The sequence below is a fragment of the Phaethon aethereus genome (assembly GCF_964289735.1).
Source record: "Phaethon aethereus genome assembly, chromosome: Z".
NCBI lineage: Eukaryota > Metazoa > Chordata > Aves > Phaethontiformes > Phaethontidae > Phaethon > Phaethon aethereus.
In genome coordinates, this window is record NC_138577.1 from 76,012,567 (window position 1) to 76,035,057 (window position 22,491).

The 22,491-nt window shown below is 42.1% G+C and overlaps 1 protein-coding gene across 1 annotated transcript in view; it reads left to right on the forward strand.

Annotated features, from left to right (window-relative positions):
- MOB3B (MOB kinase activator 3B) overlaps positions 1–21,876 on the forward strand; it is a gene marked incomplete at both ends in the record, with an annotated part of 50,576 nt that extends 28,700 nt beyond the window's left edge. Inside the window, 3 exons of the mRNA XM_082012834.1 lie at positions 4,042–4,244; positions 21,357–21,431; positions 21,847–21,876. Coding sequence (XP_081868960.1) covers positions 4,042–4,244; positions 21,357–21,431; positions 21,847–21,876 — 308 coding nt within the window. The remainder of the gene's footprint in view (positions 1–4,041; positions 4,245–21,356; positions 21,432–21,846) is intronic.
- Between the last annotated feature and the right edge of the window lie 615 nt (positions 21,877–22,491).

Consider the following 22,491-nt stretch of genomic DNA (forward strand, 5'->3'; position numbering starts at 1 on the left):
TCTCTCTGATTCCTCAGCATTGACTTTCTGGGACCATATACTTTCTGGCTCTTGCCTAGAGAGAATGAATCAGGCAACAAAGACAAACTGTGTCATGATTTTTCGTCTGTTTCCTCTCTAACCTGTGCAGCTGACCTACTGATACACATGGAAGTAAGAAGGTTCAAGATTGTCATATATCAAATGAGACAGACTTTTTTGCATGTTGCATTCATCTCGTACCTTTAGTTGCCCTCCTTTATCCCCACCTAATTTAGTTTCTTTATCTTTCAGTGTTTCTGTCTTTTCCCACCACTTTTTTGCATCTCACAAAGAACAGGTTTTGTATCAGCAGGTTTTAAATTAGGACCTTCATCATGGCATTAAAACATCTGTGTTTTAAAGCAACAGACCATTAACTTACTGGCAATCACTGCACAAGATGGTCAGCATATTTTTCCATGTTCTTGTGACAGACCTTTTCAGCAGATAGCAAGCATAATACTGCTTTTGGAGAGTGAGTGTCATGAGAGGAGGGCCATGACACTGTCTGCAGTTGTCATCTATGTGGAATACTCAAAGAAATAAGACAACGGATCAGTGGCGTGACTCACTTTGTTAGCACTGTGCTATATGTGCATTTGGTGGTGGATAGATTAGATCTGGATGCTCACTCCAGTACAGGAGCAAATCACCTGACAGCAAATTAAGACAGAGAGATGTAGGTATAAGGCTGTTTTAAAAAAGAAGGCAGAAAATCCCTCCATTTTCTGATGGAAAAGAACTTGATAAATGGATTGGGCAAGTTGAGTTTTGGAAGTTGCAGAGAGTCCTGCTCATGTTAGGAGTAGCCTTTTCTAGCAAGTCAACAGAAGCAAAAAGTTCAAGCGAACATGTGGAGGTTGGAGCGCAGGGGAAGCGACGTGATTGTTCCCCTCTGCGGCTGTGCTGCATCTGTCACCAGGGTATATGGGTGCAGCTTTTCTGAATTTTTAATTACAAAGTTCCAGGAAAGGAATTATTAAACCAGGACTCCATGTTAAATGAGTGCTTGGAGGGAGAGAAGGCAAAGGCTACTGTGGCTGAACTGAAGGACAGAGAACAGACTCCTTAACAAGCCAAGGATCTAAATCTAAGCTAGTCCGTTCCCAAGAACCGCTTGTAATGATTATGTTCTGTGGTTGATTTATTTATAACGATAGCAATTGCGGTGGGAACAAAACATTAGGCCAAATTCTGACCTTGGGATATAAATCTATAATCATTTCACTCTGATTCTTTAAATTTTGATGGCATTACTTTGGATTCATTCTACTTGAGATCAGACTCTGTTCTGTTGTATTAGATTTTTTTTTTCCAAGACTCCATTTCTACCATCCTTCTGTCTAATTTTGAACACAAAGAGCAGCAGAGCGTATGTTTAAACTAGTGCTGCACCCACCTCCATATGCTTATCCATACCTTGAGGCTGACCAGACCTCAAGCCTCCTCTATGCTCCAGGGACGGGCTGGCTTGCAGGCTCTCCAAGGCCGAGGAGTCTAGCTCACTGCACAGTTACCTATTGCTTTCCGGGGTACAAGGAGGCACTTTTTAACTATTTAGGACACCACGTCAGCTGATAAACCATTTTTGCAGGAAGGGGAGAGAAGTCAGAGAGCCATTATGTATTCTGCCATACCCAGGTGATAAATCTGTGATAGCGGCAATGTTTCACTGTTTAAGAGTAAAAGAAACAGAGATAGCTTTGCAAAATTGGAGAACTTGTGCAACAGCAAGTGAAACTACACAGCCTGTCTGAAAACTTAAGGCATGTGAGGAGCAGTGGGAACACTGCAAGTTTATTACACACCCTAGGCTGTTCTCACCAGCTATTTTTTTTCTGTGTGTTATTTATGTGTCTTCAAATTGACTGCCTAACACATGTAGAAAGCTGTCAGATGAACGTCCTTGCTCTCAGCAGAAACAGCACTCTATGGCCTTTGCACTGCCTGCCTGTAACTGTTAAGTGGCAACATGGGCTGAAGAGAAGTTAAAGGATTTGTCAGCTGGGTTTATTCAGCTTGTTTTAGTCATTTAATACAGAAGCATGAATTTCTTCATTACAGTAACATTCTTCAGTAACAGTCATGTATCAGCCCGTGGAAAATGAAACTAATTATTCTCCATTCTGGGACATGCCTGTTCTGGATCAGAAAATATAGTGCTTCAAGAATTCGTCTCTCAGTTCAGGGAACCAGCTTGCAGTGACAAGTGCCAGCTATTCCCCTTCCCCTTTTTTTAAGACTTAACATTTGCTTGGGTATATTTTTAAAATTCTGGTTTGGGTAGCTTTTACGAAAATGTAAAGCAGGCTGCTGCTGTAATCATTCCTGAATTTAGCCATGCTCTGATGACTGAAATGTGATCCCCCTAGTTAATAAGAAACTAACTGGGTCTTCTGTTATGTTTTTTGATATATTTATTTTGCCCTTGGAATTAGCAACAATCATTTGTTATGATCCAGGTGTTTGACTAATTGTGTGGAGTTTTGATTCAAATATTGCCAAGACATTTGTACATATTATCATTTCCGTAGCTTACCAATGTGTCAGTTTGTGGCTTGAGCATTTAGGCCTCCTCCTCTGTGACCTTCAATATTAGCTTTAGCATTGAGATGAACAGATGTGACAACCAAAAGCAAACATTTCTTAAGGAGATAAAGTAGTTGTGCTTTGATGACACTGAGTGCTTCCCCACTCCTATGCTAACAGACACAGTGGTGTTCATATCCACAATGTATATGCCCTGGTACCTCCTCAGCCAGGGAGTCCAAAATAAGATGCATGTTTCTGTTAATGGGACCTCTCAGACTAGCTACAGCCACGGCTGATAATTTATGTAATCTGTAATCAAAAATCTGTTTTCGCTATGGAAATTCTCACTGTATCTTCTCATGTCGCCCTCAGTGAAACTGGGTAATTTGTCCATTAATTGACCACTCTTATGACTGCTGAGCAGTATTTAACCGGAGACTAAAATTTGAAAACTAGAAAGTTTGCAACAGTGTAAATTTAGTATCTCCATCTTCTTTCTGCAAATAATAAACATTTTTCTTGTTGAGAGCATGAGCTGTGCTTTTAGGGAATATGGGACTGGTTGGCTGTAAGGTTTTTTTTTTTTTTAAAGAAGCAGTAACTACAGTTATGTAGTTCAAATCTGACTAAAACATGAACTATAACTAAAAGATCACAAGGATGTTCAACAAAGCAAAGTAGCAGTAGAGTTTCGAGCGTAGCACTAAAGTTATCATGTCTAAGGCACAATCATAGAAGGAGATGAAACCTTCAGCTTTTTGGGGCAGCTGAGCCCCAATGCCATGCAAGATCAGTCTTTATGAAGGGTGATGTTAAAGGATTTATTGATGCCATATTGTGAATGCCTGGCTGTTTACTTGCAAATGCTGATTTTCTTGCTGCTTTGGAGTGTCCAGCTGCAAAGGGGTGTAACTTCTAAGGTATTTTGGAAGAGCTGTTCCTGTGTCTCTTCAAGAGTTTTTCTATTAAAAGAGCAATCAGATTGGTAGACATAACTGGGAGGAAGGTGAAAGCAAAAGGGTCTGTCCTTCAGTCAATTATTTCAAATTTTGTATTAAATTTGATGCTGTGAAATGCCACAGCTCAATAAAATGAGCAGGAGAGTGTCTATCACTTCTAGGACAAGCTCTGTATGTATCAATATGGGGAACAACCATCTCAGGGTGTAAAGCCATTGATATTAATGGGACAGTGTGCACTGCAGTGAAAATCACATTTCAGAATGTTACAATACTGGATGTTCATTAAATTATTCAGGGAAAAAGGACCAATGTCTGTCAGTCTTTATCCATTAAAGTTGCTTAAGTATTTGGTAATCTTTGGTGCTAGCAGCCAGATAAATAATGCATTAAGTGATTGTCTGGATTGGAAAGGAGGCCTAAGAAGTCATAACCTAGTTTGTAGTTACAAACTCACACTTTGCTCCAAAGCTGTTGCATTAGGAAGATGACAGAATGGTGATGACAACCTTGCCTTCTCTATTCACAGGTGTTCCATTTCCAAAGAACTTCCTTCAGATCTGCAAGAAGATACTTTGCCGGCTTTTTCGGGTGTTTGTTCACGTCTACATCCATCACTTTGACCGCATCATCCTTATGGGGGCTGAGGCCCACGTCAATACCTGTTACAAGCATTTTTATTACTTTGTGACAGAGCTCAACCTCATAGACCGCAAAGAACTAGAGCCTTTGGTAAGTGTGAGGTCTGGGGGAAAGCTCTAGGAAATTTCCTTCCTCCCTTCACTGAGCCTTTCCCACAGTTGCTGTGGTGGGTTTCCCCTGGGATTAAGGTCCATGGTTGAACACAGACAATTTAAAGGGATGAACTCTTGCCTCTGTTCATAGACCCATTCCATCTGCTGCAGTATTTGTGAAATGCTCAGTAGACTCAGTAGAAACAGAAAAGTACAATGTATTTTCTGTGGAAAAATACAAGGTGGGAAATACTGCCATTTGAAAATAGAAGTTCATTTGTCTTCTGCTTCTTCCTGTACTATATATTTGATCTGTAATTTTATTCCATCTGTTTTCATTGGTCAGTAACAGCATGGTACTCATAGCAGTCACTTGGATGCATGTGAAGGGAACAGTGATCTATATAAAAGTGAATTGTTTGGGTTTTTTTAATCTTTAAGTAGGTGTTTGTGGAGGTATTGAGTGTGTTAGATCCAGAGTGTGCTCTGGATCTAAGTGAGACAGATGAGGTGAGATAGAGGTTCAGAAAATTAGCAGCATAACAAAACCAGACACTTCCTTTTGGACTGAAATAGATCAAAATTAAATTCATTGTTTCCAAAAGTAAGGCTCCAGAAATGGAAAAGCTTTTGCTGTTGCTTGCAAACACAAATAAAATAAAAGCATAAGCAGAGAAGGAAAAGTAAGGAGCAATTCAGAAAGGAGTTTATGCACAAACCCTCACTGCGGGCATTTAGCCAACCTTAAAATTATCGGGGCAACATTTCTCCATGGGTCAGAGTTTGGAAAATGCTGTGTTGTACAGCATATTGATGAAGTGCTAGAACCACTGGGATTTTTTTGTTTTCACAGAATCACAGAACAGCTGAGCTTGGCTGGCACCTATGGATATCATGTAGTCCAAATCCCTTCTCAAAACAGGGTCACCTAGACAGGGCTGCCCAGGACCATGTCAAATTTTTAGTTGTTCCACGTAAAGGCACACTGCAAGGAGGTGTATAGCCAAGTTGGTATGAAACTCTACTGAAGGTGTGTCAAAGTGATGTTTGCCTGTGTTTCTGCAGGAATTGGAGCTGTTGCAGGTGTGGCACATGTGTATGCTTATGTTGATTGAATGAGAGCCTGTAAAGCGAGACAAAATAGATGGTCTTGTTTTCAGCAATTGACAAGGCCCACTGAAAGACACTGCCTATGGCATGTATTGATAACTTGCAATGTATCTATGGTTCCTTTCTAGATAGGAGAACTTAATATGCCATCTAAATGTGTCCTAAGGGATAGAAGAAAGCCCTGCAAAAGAGAACTTCCCTCCCAGACTAGTGATCCTAAGTGATCTGTAGCTGTTAAATGCTGAGGATGTGTCACAAGCAATATACAAGGCAGGATATCTTACAGGCAGGAAGAGAGGCGACCTTAAGGCCATTACAAGATCCTTGCTTGCTGTGGAATAAGAAAGCACAGAAATGATTTAATGCTGTAGTTGGTGGCTAGCAATATTCCTGCACCAAGCAGACAGATGAAGGATTGGGGTCAAAGTGGTGCAGGATGGCCCAAGACCAGCAGCAGTGCAAGCTAGAAACATCCTTCAACTGGTGTGTGCTTCCCCCTTGCAATCCAGTATTCCCTCCCTTCACAAAATTATCCTTAGGATCATCATATGATGCAGTACTATTAACTTTGCTGGGATTCAGGATCTCCCAGAAAACGGTTTCACCTGCACTGGGGAGGCACCATGTCAGCAAACTGACAAAGCTCTAACTGCTTCCATCTTCCTGTCCTTGACTTGGGTGGCTGTCAGCTGTGTGGAAATGCAGATGAAAACATATGTCTGTATTTTTGTTTTCAGCTGGGCAGAGAAATGGAGAGGAGTTGCCAAACAAAAGAAGACATTACAAATAATCTTGAATTTTAATGTGGTAGTTGAGGACAACCTGTGCTCTGACAGGTTCACCATGACAGGAAATGAGACCACATTATCTCCCTTAATTAGAAAATGGGCCAAGAGCTGATTAAATAAACAGACTGCCACGTGCTTTAATAACCAGGAAGGCAACTGATTTATCAACATAACTTCAAGAAGGGAGAATAATTGGGGAAGCAGGCAGTAGTTGAATAGTAATATTAGCACGACTTATGCTCTTTGTTTAAAATAGATTTTATCAACCTTTGGCAACCCAGTGCAGCAGTTATAAAATCAAATGAAGCAAATGAGTCAAATAGGGTTCTCTCTCCCATTCAGGAGTTGTATTTGTCCTTTCTGCAATCAAAGAGGGGGTTAACAGTTTAAAACGCTGCATATCTTTTTCCCATCCCCATCACTATGTAATTTGACAGATCCCCAAGTCTTTCGTAGAGCTGTTTTATGTGGGGGTAAAAAAGGAAGCTGGCACAGTCACTCGCCCCACAGGTGGTCCTGGGGAAAAAAACCTGCATGTCCAATTGGTTAATTTGGGGGAAAAGAAGAAGTCTGAAAGCATATTTGCCCTTTCCTGCAGCTAACGGGCAAACAAAGCAGTCTGTACCGTGGGAGCTCTCAGAAGACCTTTAGTGCACACCTCCCTAGGGAGGCTATCAGGAAATAAACTGAGGTTTGAATTTTAAGATGTGGCATCTGCTTTGTGCTGGCTCCCTGCGTGACTGGCTTTATTTTCCGCTGGCAGTAGTTCACCTTAATTGACTTCTGAGCCTCTTCCCATGGCCAAAACTGTCTAGCAGAGCACTGCCTGTTACCTCCGTCCCACACGTACCCTGTGTAGATGACTGCTTGTGTAGCGTGCTTTAAACACTTCATCTACACATGCTTTTCAGTGAGAATCTTAATGCATCTGCCTCAGCACCATAACTTTCTGTTCAAGAGGCAGGCCAGCTAGGGTGAGTAATGCTTAGCTCCTGTGATCCCTTTTCTCTAACAACAGATTTCCTGGTATGTAGGACTTAAGAAATACACCAGAGTACTTTATAAGCACATCATAAGCAAAACAGTCTTGGTTCGGGGAATTTTACTTAATTTATTGCCAGGTAACAAAACTTTTGATTACCGATAAGGATATTGAAGAAAAGAAGACTATTAAACAAAACACTTTTCTTCCCCAGGCTCTAATTCAGTATAAAACATCTCTTCCCTCCTTCCTTGTCTCAACTCACCTTGTTTTTGCTACATGTTACACTCAGCTACTCCTAATGCCTTTGGAGAGGTGAAGGGCAATGCAGGAGACTGCAGATGTGTGTACTGCTTCTTACCTGCTTGCTTACTTGCTTCTTACTTGTTTTCCTCAACCTCAACATGGATTTACCATGGGACACAGTACCTCCACGGTGTCCCTGTTTTCGTGTGGGTTGCCCATGACCCACAGTGCCTTCAGGGGTCTGCCAGCTCTGGCACAGGGCACTTCCTTCCATGTCTCCAACCATGTCCTCAAAAGTGCCACCAGCCAGTGGTCTGGCTCTTAGCGGCTGCTGCTTTTTTATGTATCTGTGAGCAGAGGCACTGTGTGCTTCTCTCAGTGGTTGAGATTTTGGCACATGGTGGGTTATTTGCAGTGGTTTCAGGGGTAGCTGGAAGTAGCTGTCACTGGCACAGGGCAGTTCATGGCCTCTCGCCACAGCAAGTCACCCCTGTAGCCCCCTACTACCAAAACCCTGCCACTTATGCCCAATACAAAGCATCCTCTGCAAAGTATGTCATATGCAATCTGTTGCTTAAAGCCTAGCTTTCTGTTTCCAGTTTTGTTGTGGGTTTCTTGCCTATCTCTGAGTAAAAGCTGTCTTCATGAGTTTCCCCACGTGGACTATAAGAATATTTAGCATTTGACAGAAATATTGTGAGCCTGAATTCAAACGTGTTTGCAAAGTACTCTGATGCCATGAAATAAGAGTTGTATTAAGAGTAGAGCTTGCTCCTAGTTCAACTTTCTACCTTCAGCAGCAAGCTGGATCCTTGACACATACAAAAGGAATGGGAAGACCAAAACTTTCTGTGTTCCTTAACTTGGTGTTCACTGATTTGCTTTGCTTGTCGCTTTAGGAGTTCCACTACTGAAAATGGGAAGTGTGCAAGCACCATGCTTTCTAGCACTGTAGCTCTGTAGACTTCACATGAAGCTAGCAGTCTGTTAGCTCTGGACTACAGATCCAGACCCTTGTTCCTCTTCTCTCCCAGGGTACCTTCAGAATTGCTTCACAGAACACCTCATCTCTATTAAAGTGCTCTCAATATATACAACCATATACTCCATCCCCGCTTGTGAAAGGTGTAGCAATTTGTAGTTATGATCTAACTTGAGACCCGTTTTTAATATATTTTGGTGGGACAGATCACTCATCATCCTTTTTAACTTTAAAGGAATACAAGCTGCTTTATGCAAGGCAACACAAGTTTTTGATTTTTTTAGCTCAACACAGCATAATCATCATAAATCGGATTTTCCTTTAAAGGGAGGTGAGTACCTTCTCTGGTATGCATCACTTGCCAGTACTCCCATCTCAGCAAAGAAAGGCTAACTAGCAGGAATGAAATACTGCTCTATGTAAAGCAGGCCCCCCCGCCAAAGGTATCTATCATTGGAAAGTGTCATCTAGCAATGTGGCATCATCAGGTCACAGAAGAATTTTCTCCAGCTCATGTCTAGCTTTTCATCCACCAGTACCCCAAAGTCCTTCTTGGCAGGGCTGCTCTCCACCCCTTCATCCCCCAGCGTGTACTGCTACCAGGGGTTGCCCAAACCCAGGTGCAGGACCCTGCACTTGGCCTTGTTGAACCTCACGAGGTTCACATGGGCCCATTCCTCAAGCTTGTCCAAGTCCCTCTGGATGGCATCCTGTCCCTCAGGTGTGTCAACTGCACCACTCAGCTTGGTGTCATCTGCAGACTTGCTGCGGGGGCACTCGATCCCACTGTCTGTGTCATTGGTGAAGGTATTAAAGAGGACTGGTCCCAATATGGACCCCTGAGAGACACCGCTCTTCACTGATCCCCATCTGGACATTGGGCCGTCGACCACTATGCTCTGGATGTGACCATCCAACCAATTCCTCATCCATCAAATCTGTATCTCTCCAATGTAGAGAGAAGGATGTTGTGGGGGACTGTGTCAAAGGCCTTACAGCAGTCCAGATAGAAAACATCCGTAGCTCTTCCCTTGTCCAGTGAGGTGGTCACTCCATCACAGAAGGCCACTAGGTTGGTGAGGCAGGACTTGCCCTTGGTGAAGCCATGCTGGCTGTCTCAAATCACCTCCCTGTCCTCCATGTGCCTTAGCATAGCTGCTAGGAGGATCTGCTCCATGATCTTCCCAGGCACAGAGGTGAGGCTGACAGGTCGGTAGTCGCCAGGGTCCTCCTTGCTACATTTTTTTAAAAACAGGTGCAGTGCTTTCCTTTATCCAGTCTCCAGGGTCTTCATCTGACTGCCATGACTTTTCAAAGGTCATGGAGAGTGGCTTGGCAACTACACCAGCCACTTCCCTCAGGCCTCTGGGGTGCATCTCATCAGGTCCCATTGACTTCTGTATGTTCAAGTTCCTCAGGTGGTCTCGAACCAGATCTTCTTTTACAGCGGGAGGGACTTTGCTCCTCCAGTCCCCTGTCTTGCAATCCATCCACTTGAGAGGTGTGGGAGGAGACTGCCAGTGAAGACAAGCAAAGAAGACATTGAGTACCTCAGCCTTCTCATCCGTTGTTACCAGTCTGCCAGTCTTGCTCATCCAGGGGGGTACACTTTCTTTGACCTTCCTTTTCTGGCTGACATACCTGTAGAAGCCCTTCTTGCTATTCTTTACATCCCCTGCCAAGTTCAGCCCCAGCTGTGCCTTGGCCTTCCTGACCCCACCCCTACCCAACTGGGCAGCATCCCTATACTCTTCCCAGGATCCCTGCCCCTGCTTCCACTGCTTGTGCATTTCCTTCTTGCTCTTTAGTTTGACCAGCAGGTCTTGACTCAGCCATGCTGGTCTCTTGCCTTCGTTTCTTCATTTCTTAGATGTGGGGATTGAGAACTCTTGCGCTTTCTGGAGAGCGTCCCTAAAGATCTGCCAGCTCTGTTCTGCTCCCTTGTCCCTGAGGACAGTTTCCCAGGGGATCCAAATGACCAACTCCCTGAAGAGCTGGAACTTTTGCCAAGACACTTTCCTAAGTAGTTACGCAGAGCCTAATATTTGCACAAGACACATGTTGGAAACATGGAGCTGGGAGAAATTTGATGGTGTGACTGTTGCTTTTGTGGCAGCTTGCACTTCTGATGGCACAAACACAGCCAAAACTGTAGTCCTTCACTGTGTGCTGGGAGAGTGAGTGTCCTTGCCTTCACAAGGGGGTTTGGGCTTGCAAGCAGTCGCTAGTGCTAGTCCTGTGGGGTGTTTAGGGGATCACACAGAAAATCAAGAAGTTTCCATTTTCACATGAGTTTCTCCAAGCACCCTGTCTGTTTCAGGATGCGCTATTTAAAAGTACTGTAGTGCTCAGGTGAACATTTAAGAGTTTCTCTTTTATGCTTTTTGCTTTGCCAGGGCTACAGCAAGGCATAAATACCAGTCCCCCAGCTCTGTCACTACTGTGCGTGAGGCCCAGTCAACTGCTGTTACACATCCAATCTACTACAAACAGTACATCTTTTCACAAAATAATTAGCAGCTTTGCTGCATCTTAGTCTATACCACAAAAAATGTTTACTCCTCAAATAATTATTTGCCAGAAATGCCATAGGCATAGTAGGAATATGGTAAATATATCCTGTCTGGCACTAACCCCATACAGTGCTCACAGTGGAAAAATCAGCAGTATCAGGTTTAACAAAACATGGCAAAGTACTGGCGTTTTGACGAAGGTACACTTAGATGAAACACATCTCAGTTAAACAGGATGATTAAATGAGACTTCTTCTGCAGACAAATTTTTCAAGTATATATTTTAAAATAAAAGTGTACCTTTCTTAATTCACTTGATTTTTTCCAAATTATTGTTTTGTCTGCTTAGCTAGTGTTTTGTTTATGGTGAAAATTAGAATTTGTGCTTTTTCTGTCCATTTTCCCCATATGTCCATTTACAATCTTCATGAAAGCAGTGATGGTATCCATAAATGAATAGACTGTGAAATATAAATTATTTGTCAGCCAGCAGAGGACAGTTTGAACTTAAAAGCAGAAAGCTAGTTTCATGGAAGCCACTGTGTTCTTGTCATCACTGTCCTTTGTAGCTACCCGATTCTATCTTTATATTGCTGCTCATTGCCATCAAAGTACAGCCCTTCAGATCTTTCTGAAGTGTCCTGTATTAAAGCACTTACAAGAAGCAAGACAACAATAATATTAACACATTCTTTTAAAGATATGTCTGGCTTTTTATCCTTCTGGGCTTCCCAGGGTGTTCTGTGTGGTGTCTGGGTGGCTTAAGCTTTAGGCAGGCAACGTGTAAGGTTTAATCTTGTTCAGAGTCATAGATGCGCTGCTTGTGCTCCAGAAGAGTAACTGATCATTCCCTAACATTCCTATTGTTAACAGATTCTGACCCAAATGTCTGTCAGTGAAGCTTCTGTATGAAAAGCTTTTCTTTCTATTTTCCTCATGTCTTGACATTGAGGCATTCAGAGTGAGAGGAGGCAACTCTCTGCCAGTTTGAGAACAGACAAGCCCAACCTAAATGGCTCCTTCTGGGGAAGCTGGCACCTAGCTTTCCCATCCCTCCTCTGATGTGTTTTTGTCTATCCTCCCACAAAATTACACACCATGCTGTCTACTAGATGGAATCAGTGTCAGCCTCTCTTAATGCCAAATTCACTTGCTAAATATTTACCATGTGCCTTATAGAAAGTGTGTCCAAAAGTTACATGTGCCAGTAGGTGCAAAATTAATACCCAATATGTGTGTGTACATACAGATAACTGAGTCAGAGGTCATTTACCAGTGTGTGTATGTGTGTGTGTGTCCAGTGACTGTCTTTAGGCCTGTAATGTAGGTATACAGCTATTCTGAAACTGTTCAAAATTCAGGTACTTTTGTGTTCACAAGAACAATTCACAATATAAGTTTACCTAATAATGTCGTTTTCCTACAAGGTTGTTGCTTATAGTTACTTTAAATTCTGTTACTCATCACAAAGTGATAGAGTGACTTAGTACTTGTTTGGGTATTATACAAAATTAGAGAAATACTTGTTGAGCCAACTTTAAAGTAGGTATAATTTTCTTTCTTCCCCCCCCCCCCCGATTCTTTGCTTTACTAAAAGAGTCACCACTCTGGCAAAGCTTGTCACGGCTGCCAACTAGCCAGCAGTATTTTTTTCTTCTTTAAAAAAAGGGGAAAAAAAAAGAAACCAAGCTGGCACAGGTTGCCCAGGGAGGAGGTAGATGCCCCATCCCTGGAAACATTCCAGGTCAGGTTGGTTGGGGCTCTGAGCAACCTGATCTGGTTGAAGAAGTCCTTGCTCATTGCAGGGGGGTTGGACTAGATGGCCTTTAAAGGTCCCTCCAACCCAAACCATCACTTCAAACCCAACTGTAACAGTTCAAACTGCCCCAAGTCCAGTTCTTCCACTTCAACAAGATGCGGTGATAATGTCCAACAGGATTTCCTTTACACTATACAAATGAGAATTTCTCCACAAGTTAATCTGAGCACTAACTGAACAAGAAACCAGTGGTAGCTAAGTAAATGCCATCTTTTCCATATTCTCCATTTCCTGCAAGGAATTAGGGGGGAAATGAGAACTCTAGGACTTAGCATTGCTGAAAAATAGGATTCTCAACTTTGATGCTCGAAGAAATCAGAGTCATAAGATGCACTGTGGTGCCAGAGTTTCTGGGTAAATAATTTCTGGTATGCATGTTTTTAATGACTGTTTTTATCACATGAGCTGCTTTGCTTGCACTGAACCCAAGCACATGCTGCTGAGAACAGGAAGACAGAAGGATTTTCCTACTGACAATTTACCGTGTGTCATCAACTCAGAGGTTTTGGAGTGGTTCTTTTTGTTGCTCTGGATTAACCGCTCTGCTGTCTCATGCTTTGACACCATTATCTCTCTTTTGTGGGTACATAAGTACAGGTGCCTGTTGCTGGTGAGGAGCACATAAGTCCTGTTTTAAAGTTTAGCTAATGAATGTAAATTATAGCCTGTTGAATAAAAAGGGCTTCTTCAAATTAATCCACGTTTCACAGTTTGCAGTAAACACCACCACATTTGTACTTCAAAGAGACTGTTAATGCAAGATAAAAAGAGTTATAGTTAACAGTCCAGAATAAAGCGAGAACAGGAAACTTTTGAAGAAGGTTATTCCTCCAAATGTCTTCAATTTTGCAAGATGTCAAAAGTGCAGAAACTAACTGCAAAATAGCACCCATCAGATACTTTTGCACTTTCTTCTTTTTTTTTTTTTTTTTACTATGAACTCCTATGCAATTGCTACAATAAAAAAGACATGACACACAAAAAAGCTTTTCCATAATTATTTAATTCATTTTGAGCTTCTGGTGTGTTAATGTGAATCTTGCCTAGGCAATAGGTTGTTGCCCTGTGCTAGCTCAGGGTGTGTGGGGAGTAGCTGGCTTGGTTACAGCAACAAGGAGAAAAAAGAGTGAGTAGAAAAAGGCAATTGTCATTGTAAAACCATAGAAAATGTCAGGGGCATTCCAGGTCAGGTAAGATATAAAAAAGGAGTTTGAAACTATTTGCTTTATAATGGATACATAAGTGTTTCTTCTACTCTACTCACATGTGAGCTTTCTGCACATGGACTTGCCCCTGTGTTTAAATTCTGAGCTGCACCAGAGCCAAAAATGCTGCTTAGTAACCACAACGTGATACCTTACTCTGCCTGTACTAGGAAATTGTAACTGATGTGAAGCAGAGTTGCAGTTCATGCCCCATCAAGAAAAAACCCTGGACAATACGCTGTAGGTAGAACCAGAAAGTGGCAAAACCATTAGGGGTTTAATCAAATAAACTGTTCCATCTATAATTTGTCTGGGTCCGTTCACACTAGTTCTTATACCAGTTAGCAAAAGGGGCCCTTGCTGATTGTCTGTGCTCTGTGTGGACACATTAACAGCAAGCGGAGACTGGGAAAAGCTTTTTCACCAGCATTGTGGAAGGTGTGATGGGAACTCCTCCACCATGGTTGCTGTAATGCTTTTGGAAATGGTTTTGCCTTATATGCATTAGCATCTCAACTGTTCTTATTGTTATGGAGAGAACTACTGCTCTTCATCCTCTTCCACAAAATATCATCTTCCCAGTCTAGATATACCCTGTGTTTCTCTGAAAAATGTAGATCAGTTGCCCTTACTAGACTGAAACAAGGAGGCAATCCACTGACTGTTGTCAGCCTTCACAAATAAAAGACTGCTTAAAAAAACCCAGCAGCAGCAAAACTTGATATTTCCTGGAACTCAAACTGACTTGAAATTTTACATAACTGTTCAAAAAACAGCTATAATTTCCTTTCTGTAACACTTAACAGCTGAATCCAGTAGTCTAACTGGCATCAGAAGGCAATTGTGAAGACATTATTAAGAACAAGTTTCAGGAAAGCTATTCTACCTAACTAAAAACATATATTTTCATAATTTGAACAGTACTTGTTGAGTGACTCTATTAGTTTTATTGCATGTTGGATTGGGCTGTTATTATTCTTTCTAAACCCACACGAACCAGGAAACTGAGAAACAGCAAGTCCAATTTTTCTAAATTCTCTCCAATTTTCTAAAAAATGCCAAAAGAAAAAGATCTAGTGCTACATGAAATTGGCAGTTTTGTAAAAAAAAAGAGAAAGATGTATTTATTGTCCCATTTAAATAAATCTGTTTGTTAGTGTATAAAACTATTTGTGTAAAATACCTACTATATGTAACAAAATTGTAGTTCGTAGTAGAGAACTAACATGTCTCCTGATAGATTTTCTGCAAAATTTTATACTAAAGATAATGTTACTGTTTACTTATTCATTCTGCATGACCTCAGTGCCAAAAGCAGCACACTTCAAGTCCATTTAACAGGGTAAGAGACACTAAAACCAGGCACAGAAGGACTTTTATTTGGTTGTTACAGGAGACAAAAACATGCAGAAGGTGAAAGTGCCTCCTTGGGATACAATGCCTTTAAGCAAGTCGGTCATCCAAATGTGTATCTACCTGGCTCTAACCCTACTGACAGGTGCATTTCGCAATTTCCTGATCCTGTTCCCACGTGCAGTCAGTTGATAAAATGCCTTTGTCATCAGTGATAAGGGATTACATTTGCAGGCAGGAGTATTATCTGTGTCCTGCAAACATCACCATACAAATTCAGGAGTATCAACCAGGATTATTATCAGGCCATCCTTAGCTTCAAAATAAATACCCTGAAGCCAAACAGGAGAGATTAATTTAGTCCTGTGCCTCACGATAATTGAGACTCATTCAAGTGGGAGACATCCTGAAACCTAACAAAGGAAATAAATACCCAAATGATCAATACGCCCAGTGTGTCGCTTTTTTCTGTCGGTATACAAAGACAGGGGAAACTAAAGAAACAAAGGAAAATATTTTTAGTAACTTTGGAGAAAACAATTTCTAAATGAAGATTCAAGGTATAGCTCTAACTAAAAATGCCAGAAAAAAAGTAGTTTTGCAAATAACTTAGCTGTTACAAATCTGACTTCAGCCTGCCTATCCTCGTCAGCTAGCTGTCTGAACATAGATTAGTTGTGCAGCACAGGATCTTAGACCGCATGATCTGTGCTATTCCATAATAAACAGCCTCTTTTGTGACCAGGATACAAAGAGCTTTGTCCACATGACGATTATTTGTCAATTGTTGAAACCTTTGTGAAGAAAATAACAACAAAAAAGTCACAGAAGTCATAGCCATTTGTGCTTTGAAGAACAGTATGTACAAATGCTTTTTTAAACCTTTTGCTTCTTCATCTGCTTATTCTGCGGTTCTGATTTGAACAGTGGAAAAAACTGTGGACTTGAGTCCATGGGTATGTTACTGAGCCACTCTGCATATACATGGGATTCCCCTTGGGTGTGGCTTGCTTTTCTGTGTGTGAGAGTAGGGAGGAGAAACGTACGTCCCAGTGATGCTTGTGTCTGCTCCAGCAGAGCCTTCTAATCATGAAGGGTTGTTTGTGTATTGCCTTCCTGCCCAACGTGTATTTATTCACAGGATTGTTACATGGATATTAAGTTCCTTAACCGTAAGAATATAGTTAAGGCTGGGCAATGCTTTTTATTTGGGTTGCAGTGTTTGAAGACATGAGTACAAGGCAGGCTACATGTGGAAGGTTCTCTCCAACTCGGTAAGCTGGGACAAGTGAATTGGGCATGGTGTCCGTCGCTGGCATCTCCTTGCTGTTGGCTACTTGCTTAGGTCTTCCAAGCTGCTGGGTACCTCTGGACAGGGTATTTCCTCTAACCACTTCTCTGCTGAGACACTTGTATCCACATCTTAAACCCTCACCATGTTTAGAACAGTTGCCAAAGGGCTAAAACAAGCTGTTGCCACATCATCCTCAGGCTTGCCAACTGAGGTGAAGAGGGGGAATGGCAAACCCCACTCGGCTGTGGTTTGGGGAGCTCATAGTGAAGGTGAGACACAGGCACTGAACGAGGATTCAAATCTTTAAAGCAGCCCTGGTTTTAGTGAAGGTGATTATTGAATTTACAAATTTTTCTAGTGTTCTTGTAGAATACTATTATTTATACTATTTACTCGTGTCACTTCACCCACTTTCCCATCAACGTTTGTGCAAGACAGACTGCAGACCCCTTGCTCCCATTAAATGGTACAAAGGTGATGCCTGAATTTATTATGCCTTATGTTTTGCCAACTCCATATTTGATTCACGCAAGCATAGAAACAACATTTTCTTAGGAGAACATGGTTCTTTGTTGGGGAACTCATTCTTCTTGTAACCCATTCAGATTTGATCAGCATCTCCCCGTAGGTAGATTTGTCCCATTAAAAAGAGGTTTCTTCAGCTACTCATGCATGCTGTAAGATGTCCGATTTTTTCCATTTTTTCCTGCTTTATTTAAAGGTGAACTGAGGAGCAGAAATTAAAACGGTCAGGTATAGCTTTTAAAACAGTTAGGTTTTTATAGCTATAGCTGAATGTATCTGACATGCATGTTAGAGCAATAGGGAGGGGAGAGGACCAGACATCTGTCAGAGAGAAAGATTGATTACCCTTTTAAGACTTTGTGTTGCTTTTTCCATTCTTCTGGGAAATCATGTTGGTACTCCCTGAAAAATACTGAGGAATGCATCCTTCCATGAAATCACAAATACCAGTAAAGCAGACAGATTTCTGGTGCTTACAAAGTGGCTTGTTAGTGTTAACTCCAGCAAGTAAGGATGTACTTTAAGGACTTGACAAAGAATAGCAAGTGTTTCTCTTTAAGTTACTTAGAAGTTAGTTCTGTGTTAAATTCTCCTCAGTGGTTGGTCTGTGGGCATATTCAACACACAGATAGGGTCCAGATTTTGTTTTCTGTTTTGTGTTTTGGCTTTGAAAAACAGCATTTATTTCTGCCTTCATTTTTTGAGTTAATTGTGTAATCCAAAATTGAGAGTAGGAAGTCTGGATGCAGCAACACAGAATAATGCTTGGGAATTTCTTGTAATTCGTTTTCAAGAGAAAGCGCATCTGTTGTCAAAAGCTCTGGTGTGGAGAGTTTCTGTTAACAATGTGTTGGATGTTTAGTCAGCACAGAAAGACTTTGAAAGTTTTAAATATCTTTAAAAATGTTTATGCGTGCCTGTCTATGTCTCTGTGTCTGGTTCTCTGACTTGTCTGTCTAGCCTGGATATTTCATTTAATACCCATCTGAGGCTGGGTATCGTAGTACCTTAAGCCAAAGAGTCAGCGTTTCCAGGCTTCTTGCCTTCTCAGAAGAGTTGGTCAACAGCTAGTTGCCATTTCCCATGTTTGGGAAGTACACTTGTGTGCTTTTAATTGGTAATTATTGGTCAAGAACATACCTCCACACCTTTCCCAAACTAAAATGAACAGTAAAGTTTCAGAGAAGCACAAAACCAGGAGGACTGGGGGAACACTGAATAAGACTTGGCTTTGAGTTTGTGTTACAGGCAGTGCTCACCTAACAGCTGTGCACTGCTGTGTTTTCTTTGCCAACTTCAGAATTGTGTCAGTCTCTCTGAGAGACCATTTCCTGTTTGTTTTTCTTTCCTGTTGTAAATTCCTCTATGAAAAAAACAACTAGTAGGTCCCTCTGACAAAGCATGTACCAATTCACTGTTATAAGGATCATGTTGGTTTGTTTTTTTTTTAAAAGCACACCTAATTCATTGTCATTGTCGTGGTTTAGCCCCAGCCGGCAGCTAAGCCCCACGCAGCTGCTCGCTCACTCCCCCATGGTGGGATGGGGGAGAGAATCAGAAGAGTAAAAGTGAGAAGACTCATGAGTTGAGATAAAGACAGTTTAACAGGTAAAGCAAAAGCCATGCACACAAGCAAAGCAGCACAAGGAATCCATTCCCCACTCCCCATGGGCAGGCAGAGGTTCAGCCATCTCCAGGGAAGCAGGGCTCCAGCACGCGTAATAGTTACTTGGGAAGAGAGACGCCATCACTCTGAACGTCCCACTACCCCTTCTTTCTTCTTCATCCCAGCTTTATATACTGAGCATGACATCATATGGTATAGACCACTGTGGCCAGCCTGGGGCAGCTGTCCTGTCTGTGTCCCCTCCCAGCTCCCCATGCACCCCCACCTGCTCGCTGGCAGGGCAGCACGAGAAGCTGAACAGTCCTTGACGGGTTAGCAATAACTCAAAACATCAGCACGTTATCAACATTTTCTCATCCCAAATCCAAACACAGCCTCACACTAGCTTCTGTGAAGAAAATTAACTCTATCCTGGCTGAAACCAAAACCAAAACCAAAGCCAAACAGGTGTTGGAACAGAAGACCCGTTAAGTAGAAGCAGGGAGAAAACTGCAGAGCCATTTGCAGTAACATTCTCCTGACAGGATGGGGGGAATAGGATTTATGGGGAAGACAGTGGATAACAGGGACTGTGAATATAACTGTATAACCAAACAAAATCCATAAATGAAGGGAGGAAGAAGCTTGGGGAGAATTTGTCTTACTATGAAAAATCAATTCTGCCTCGACAGAGAAGTTGGGAATGGTGTGGTAGATTCACGCTTCATGACTCGGGAGGAGTGAAACACTCACAGCTACACATAGCTGAAACATTTCAGAAGCTCACATGGCAAACTGGTTTAAGGCCCCCAGATTTACAACTAATGCATACGGAGAGGCTGCTACTCTTTCCTTGGCCTGGACACATTTATCAATGTCTAAACTCCTGCCTCTGATGGTACTTTTTCCTTTAAGGTAAGAATGGAGATGCATTTTGCATGTTGAATGTGTTGCTTAAGATTTATTATTCTGTTGGGAGGCAGTTTGCCTCCCTTTGCTCTTGAAGAAGGATGGCCAACTTTACAATGACTCTGGTACTGTCCATATTACCCTCTGTACTGCTTTTCTAACAGGATAAGATGCTACTGTCTGACTGCAAACAGCTGTTCAGCAGCAGCTGCCGAAAGGAGTGGTGCTGTTTTACCTCACAGACCTCTCAGCTGTGGTTATTGGTAGCACAGTACGGATGTGCAGACACTGACGATGTGTAGATTTAGGGGTCTACAAAGATTAACGCTGCCTCAAAAAGCATTAGCACCTAATTAATCTTCAGATAAGGGAAATAAAAGAGTAATTTAAAATCCAGGAAGAAAACACAGACTTTAGAAACAAGTGCTCCCTTCCTGAGCGCGTTTTAGCTCCTTTCTGCTTGCGGCAGATTTTGCTGAGGAAGGTGCTGAAGAATCTCCACAAGGCACGTGTCTCTTCGGCCCATGGCAGAAAGCCTGGCACCACCCTGCGGAGGCAGCTCGGAGAGCAGCACTGCCATCCTCGGCTGGGAAAACCAGCTCCGGAAAGGGTGTCGAGCCCCGCCAGTAAAACTTCTGCGTGGTGTCAAACCACATCAGGGCTTGTGGTTCCTGCCCTGCCCTGCCCTCCCCTGGAAGAGCTTCCTGAAGGCTTCAGATCAAACTGAGTGCTGCTGGATTTTACCAGCTTCTAGATGCCTACTTTGGTCGGAGCTAGCTATCATGGTGTTGATATAGCAGTATATTATATGCTGCTCTTCAGTGTTTCCTGGCATGGTTGCTTTTTCTGATCTCTCAAAGAAAGAAGAGGGAGAGGCATTTTGTATATGCATAAAACAATAGGAAGCTGTCCAACAGTGTGCTGAATTATGTTAAGTTCTGTACTTGGTGTTTGTTGCTCTGCAGGAATAAGCCTAATTGCAGCTGTTCAGAAAAAAACCCAACCCCCCCCCCCCAAAAAATTTAAGGAGAAAAAGGGACAGATTTTCCTGTGAACATTCACCTTTGTCACCTTTAACAGATTAGAAGAGAAGCAACTACTAGTTCAGATTACTGTACGGATCACTGTGGAGATCACACAATACTGTATAAATCACCATTGTCTCTATAACAGCTGCAAATGACAATGTTCCATTCTATTACATGGATGACAGCAAAATAACAAGTGGTGCAAGATAGATAGTTTACGAATCTATAAGAAATGAAAACTTACTAAAGCTCTGGAAGAGAAAAAAAGTCCTACAATTTTGTGTAGGATTCTAGGTGAAGAAATGATCTGTTAAGCACAGAGTAAAATACAATTACAAGACTGTCAGAAGCACTTTACAGTAGATATTAAAGATCTTATAAATTGCAACACATTATTCAAGCAAGCTAAGCAGATTTTCAGAAACTTCTGTTAATTTGGTAAATCTAAATAGATTGTCCAAGGGAAATGCTGTACGGTCTGGAGGCACTATGAAGAAGGGACCTAAGACTCTACCTAAAGGGACAACCTGCACAACTATGGTGACCCTTAGATGTGGCAGTCCTTCAGCCTCGATAGCAAACGGCATGTGTTTATGCCGTGTATGCAGATGGCTGTTGGACAGACCATCTCACACATCTTTCCAGAAGTCAAATTTTCCTGACAAATGGGGCAGCTAGTTACCAGAGAGTTTGTATCATAGTGCCTGTAAATCAGATCAAATAAAACCCCATGTGGATCCCAAACCCCAGTTCCTAATGGAGTCTGTGAATGCTCCAAGACCCCATCCTAGAGACAAATGCCACAGCTCTGGTCAAGTCCTAAAGAAGGGTTGTGTCCATGTGCCCTTTGTGTCCATGTGTAGGCAGAAATAAATAGGCAAAGAATGTATCTCCATGTTTCCTGTTGGCTGCAAGTTCAATGACAATGATGGGAATCCTTTTTCTTACATTAAGTTAAAAGGTTTCCTGCTTTTGCAGGTGATTTATTTCTTTTTTGCAGCATGCAGTACCATTTACCTGACATGGCTAGGGTATTAAAGCTGTCAAAAATTATAAAATGCTGCATGCTAATTGCCTCTTACGTTCATTGTCCTTGAAAGTGACAGAAAGGAGCAGAACCATGGTTACATATAAAACCACATGAATTTGCAGAGATGCAGAAATGTTAACTGGGAAGAGGTGTGTGCACAATTTACAACAAATGCCATTTGCTTTTTAATCTCCCCTTCTTGTTTTACAGAAAGAGATGACAACCAGGATGTGTCACTAAAAAGCTGCCCACTGAAGAGAAGCAAAGTCCAATTTCCTTCTTACTGCAGAGTTCAAGAATGTGACAGCCCTCATGGACTCAGCCTGCTTGTTAATAATCCATGAAAGCAGGAAAGTTGGGAACCACAGTTAGTTTCACAAATGCTTCCCACCACTGTCAGTGTTCTTAACCCTGAATATGCTGCTAGGAAACTTGTCTGAGCAACATGGGTTATTGAGAAAAAGAAGAATCAACTTCCTGTTAGTTCTGGGTTCTTCGTTAGGGATAAGAACCTCTTCAGCCATTAATGATGACAGACTGTGCTCCTGCTGCTAAAGCTTTACTGAAATTCAGGTCCCTGGGCTAACCTCCAGATTAGTTGTTTTGAGACAAAACTGTATTGTTAGCTGCAATGTTGTTTTTCTTTTGTTTCTTGGTATGTGCTTTGTTTCCTAAGTGCAGCAGAACAGTAAGACAGTCTAGAATCGCAGAAGACTTTCAGCCTTTAATGCCCCCCACCCCTCACCAGGCCACCAAAGGCTTGGCCACCGTTCCCAAATGCCAGCAAGCCTTGTGTTTCCAGGAGCATAGCTGTGTCCTTCAGCTGATCAGGCAGTTTGTGCTTCATTGTGATTC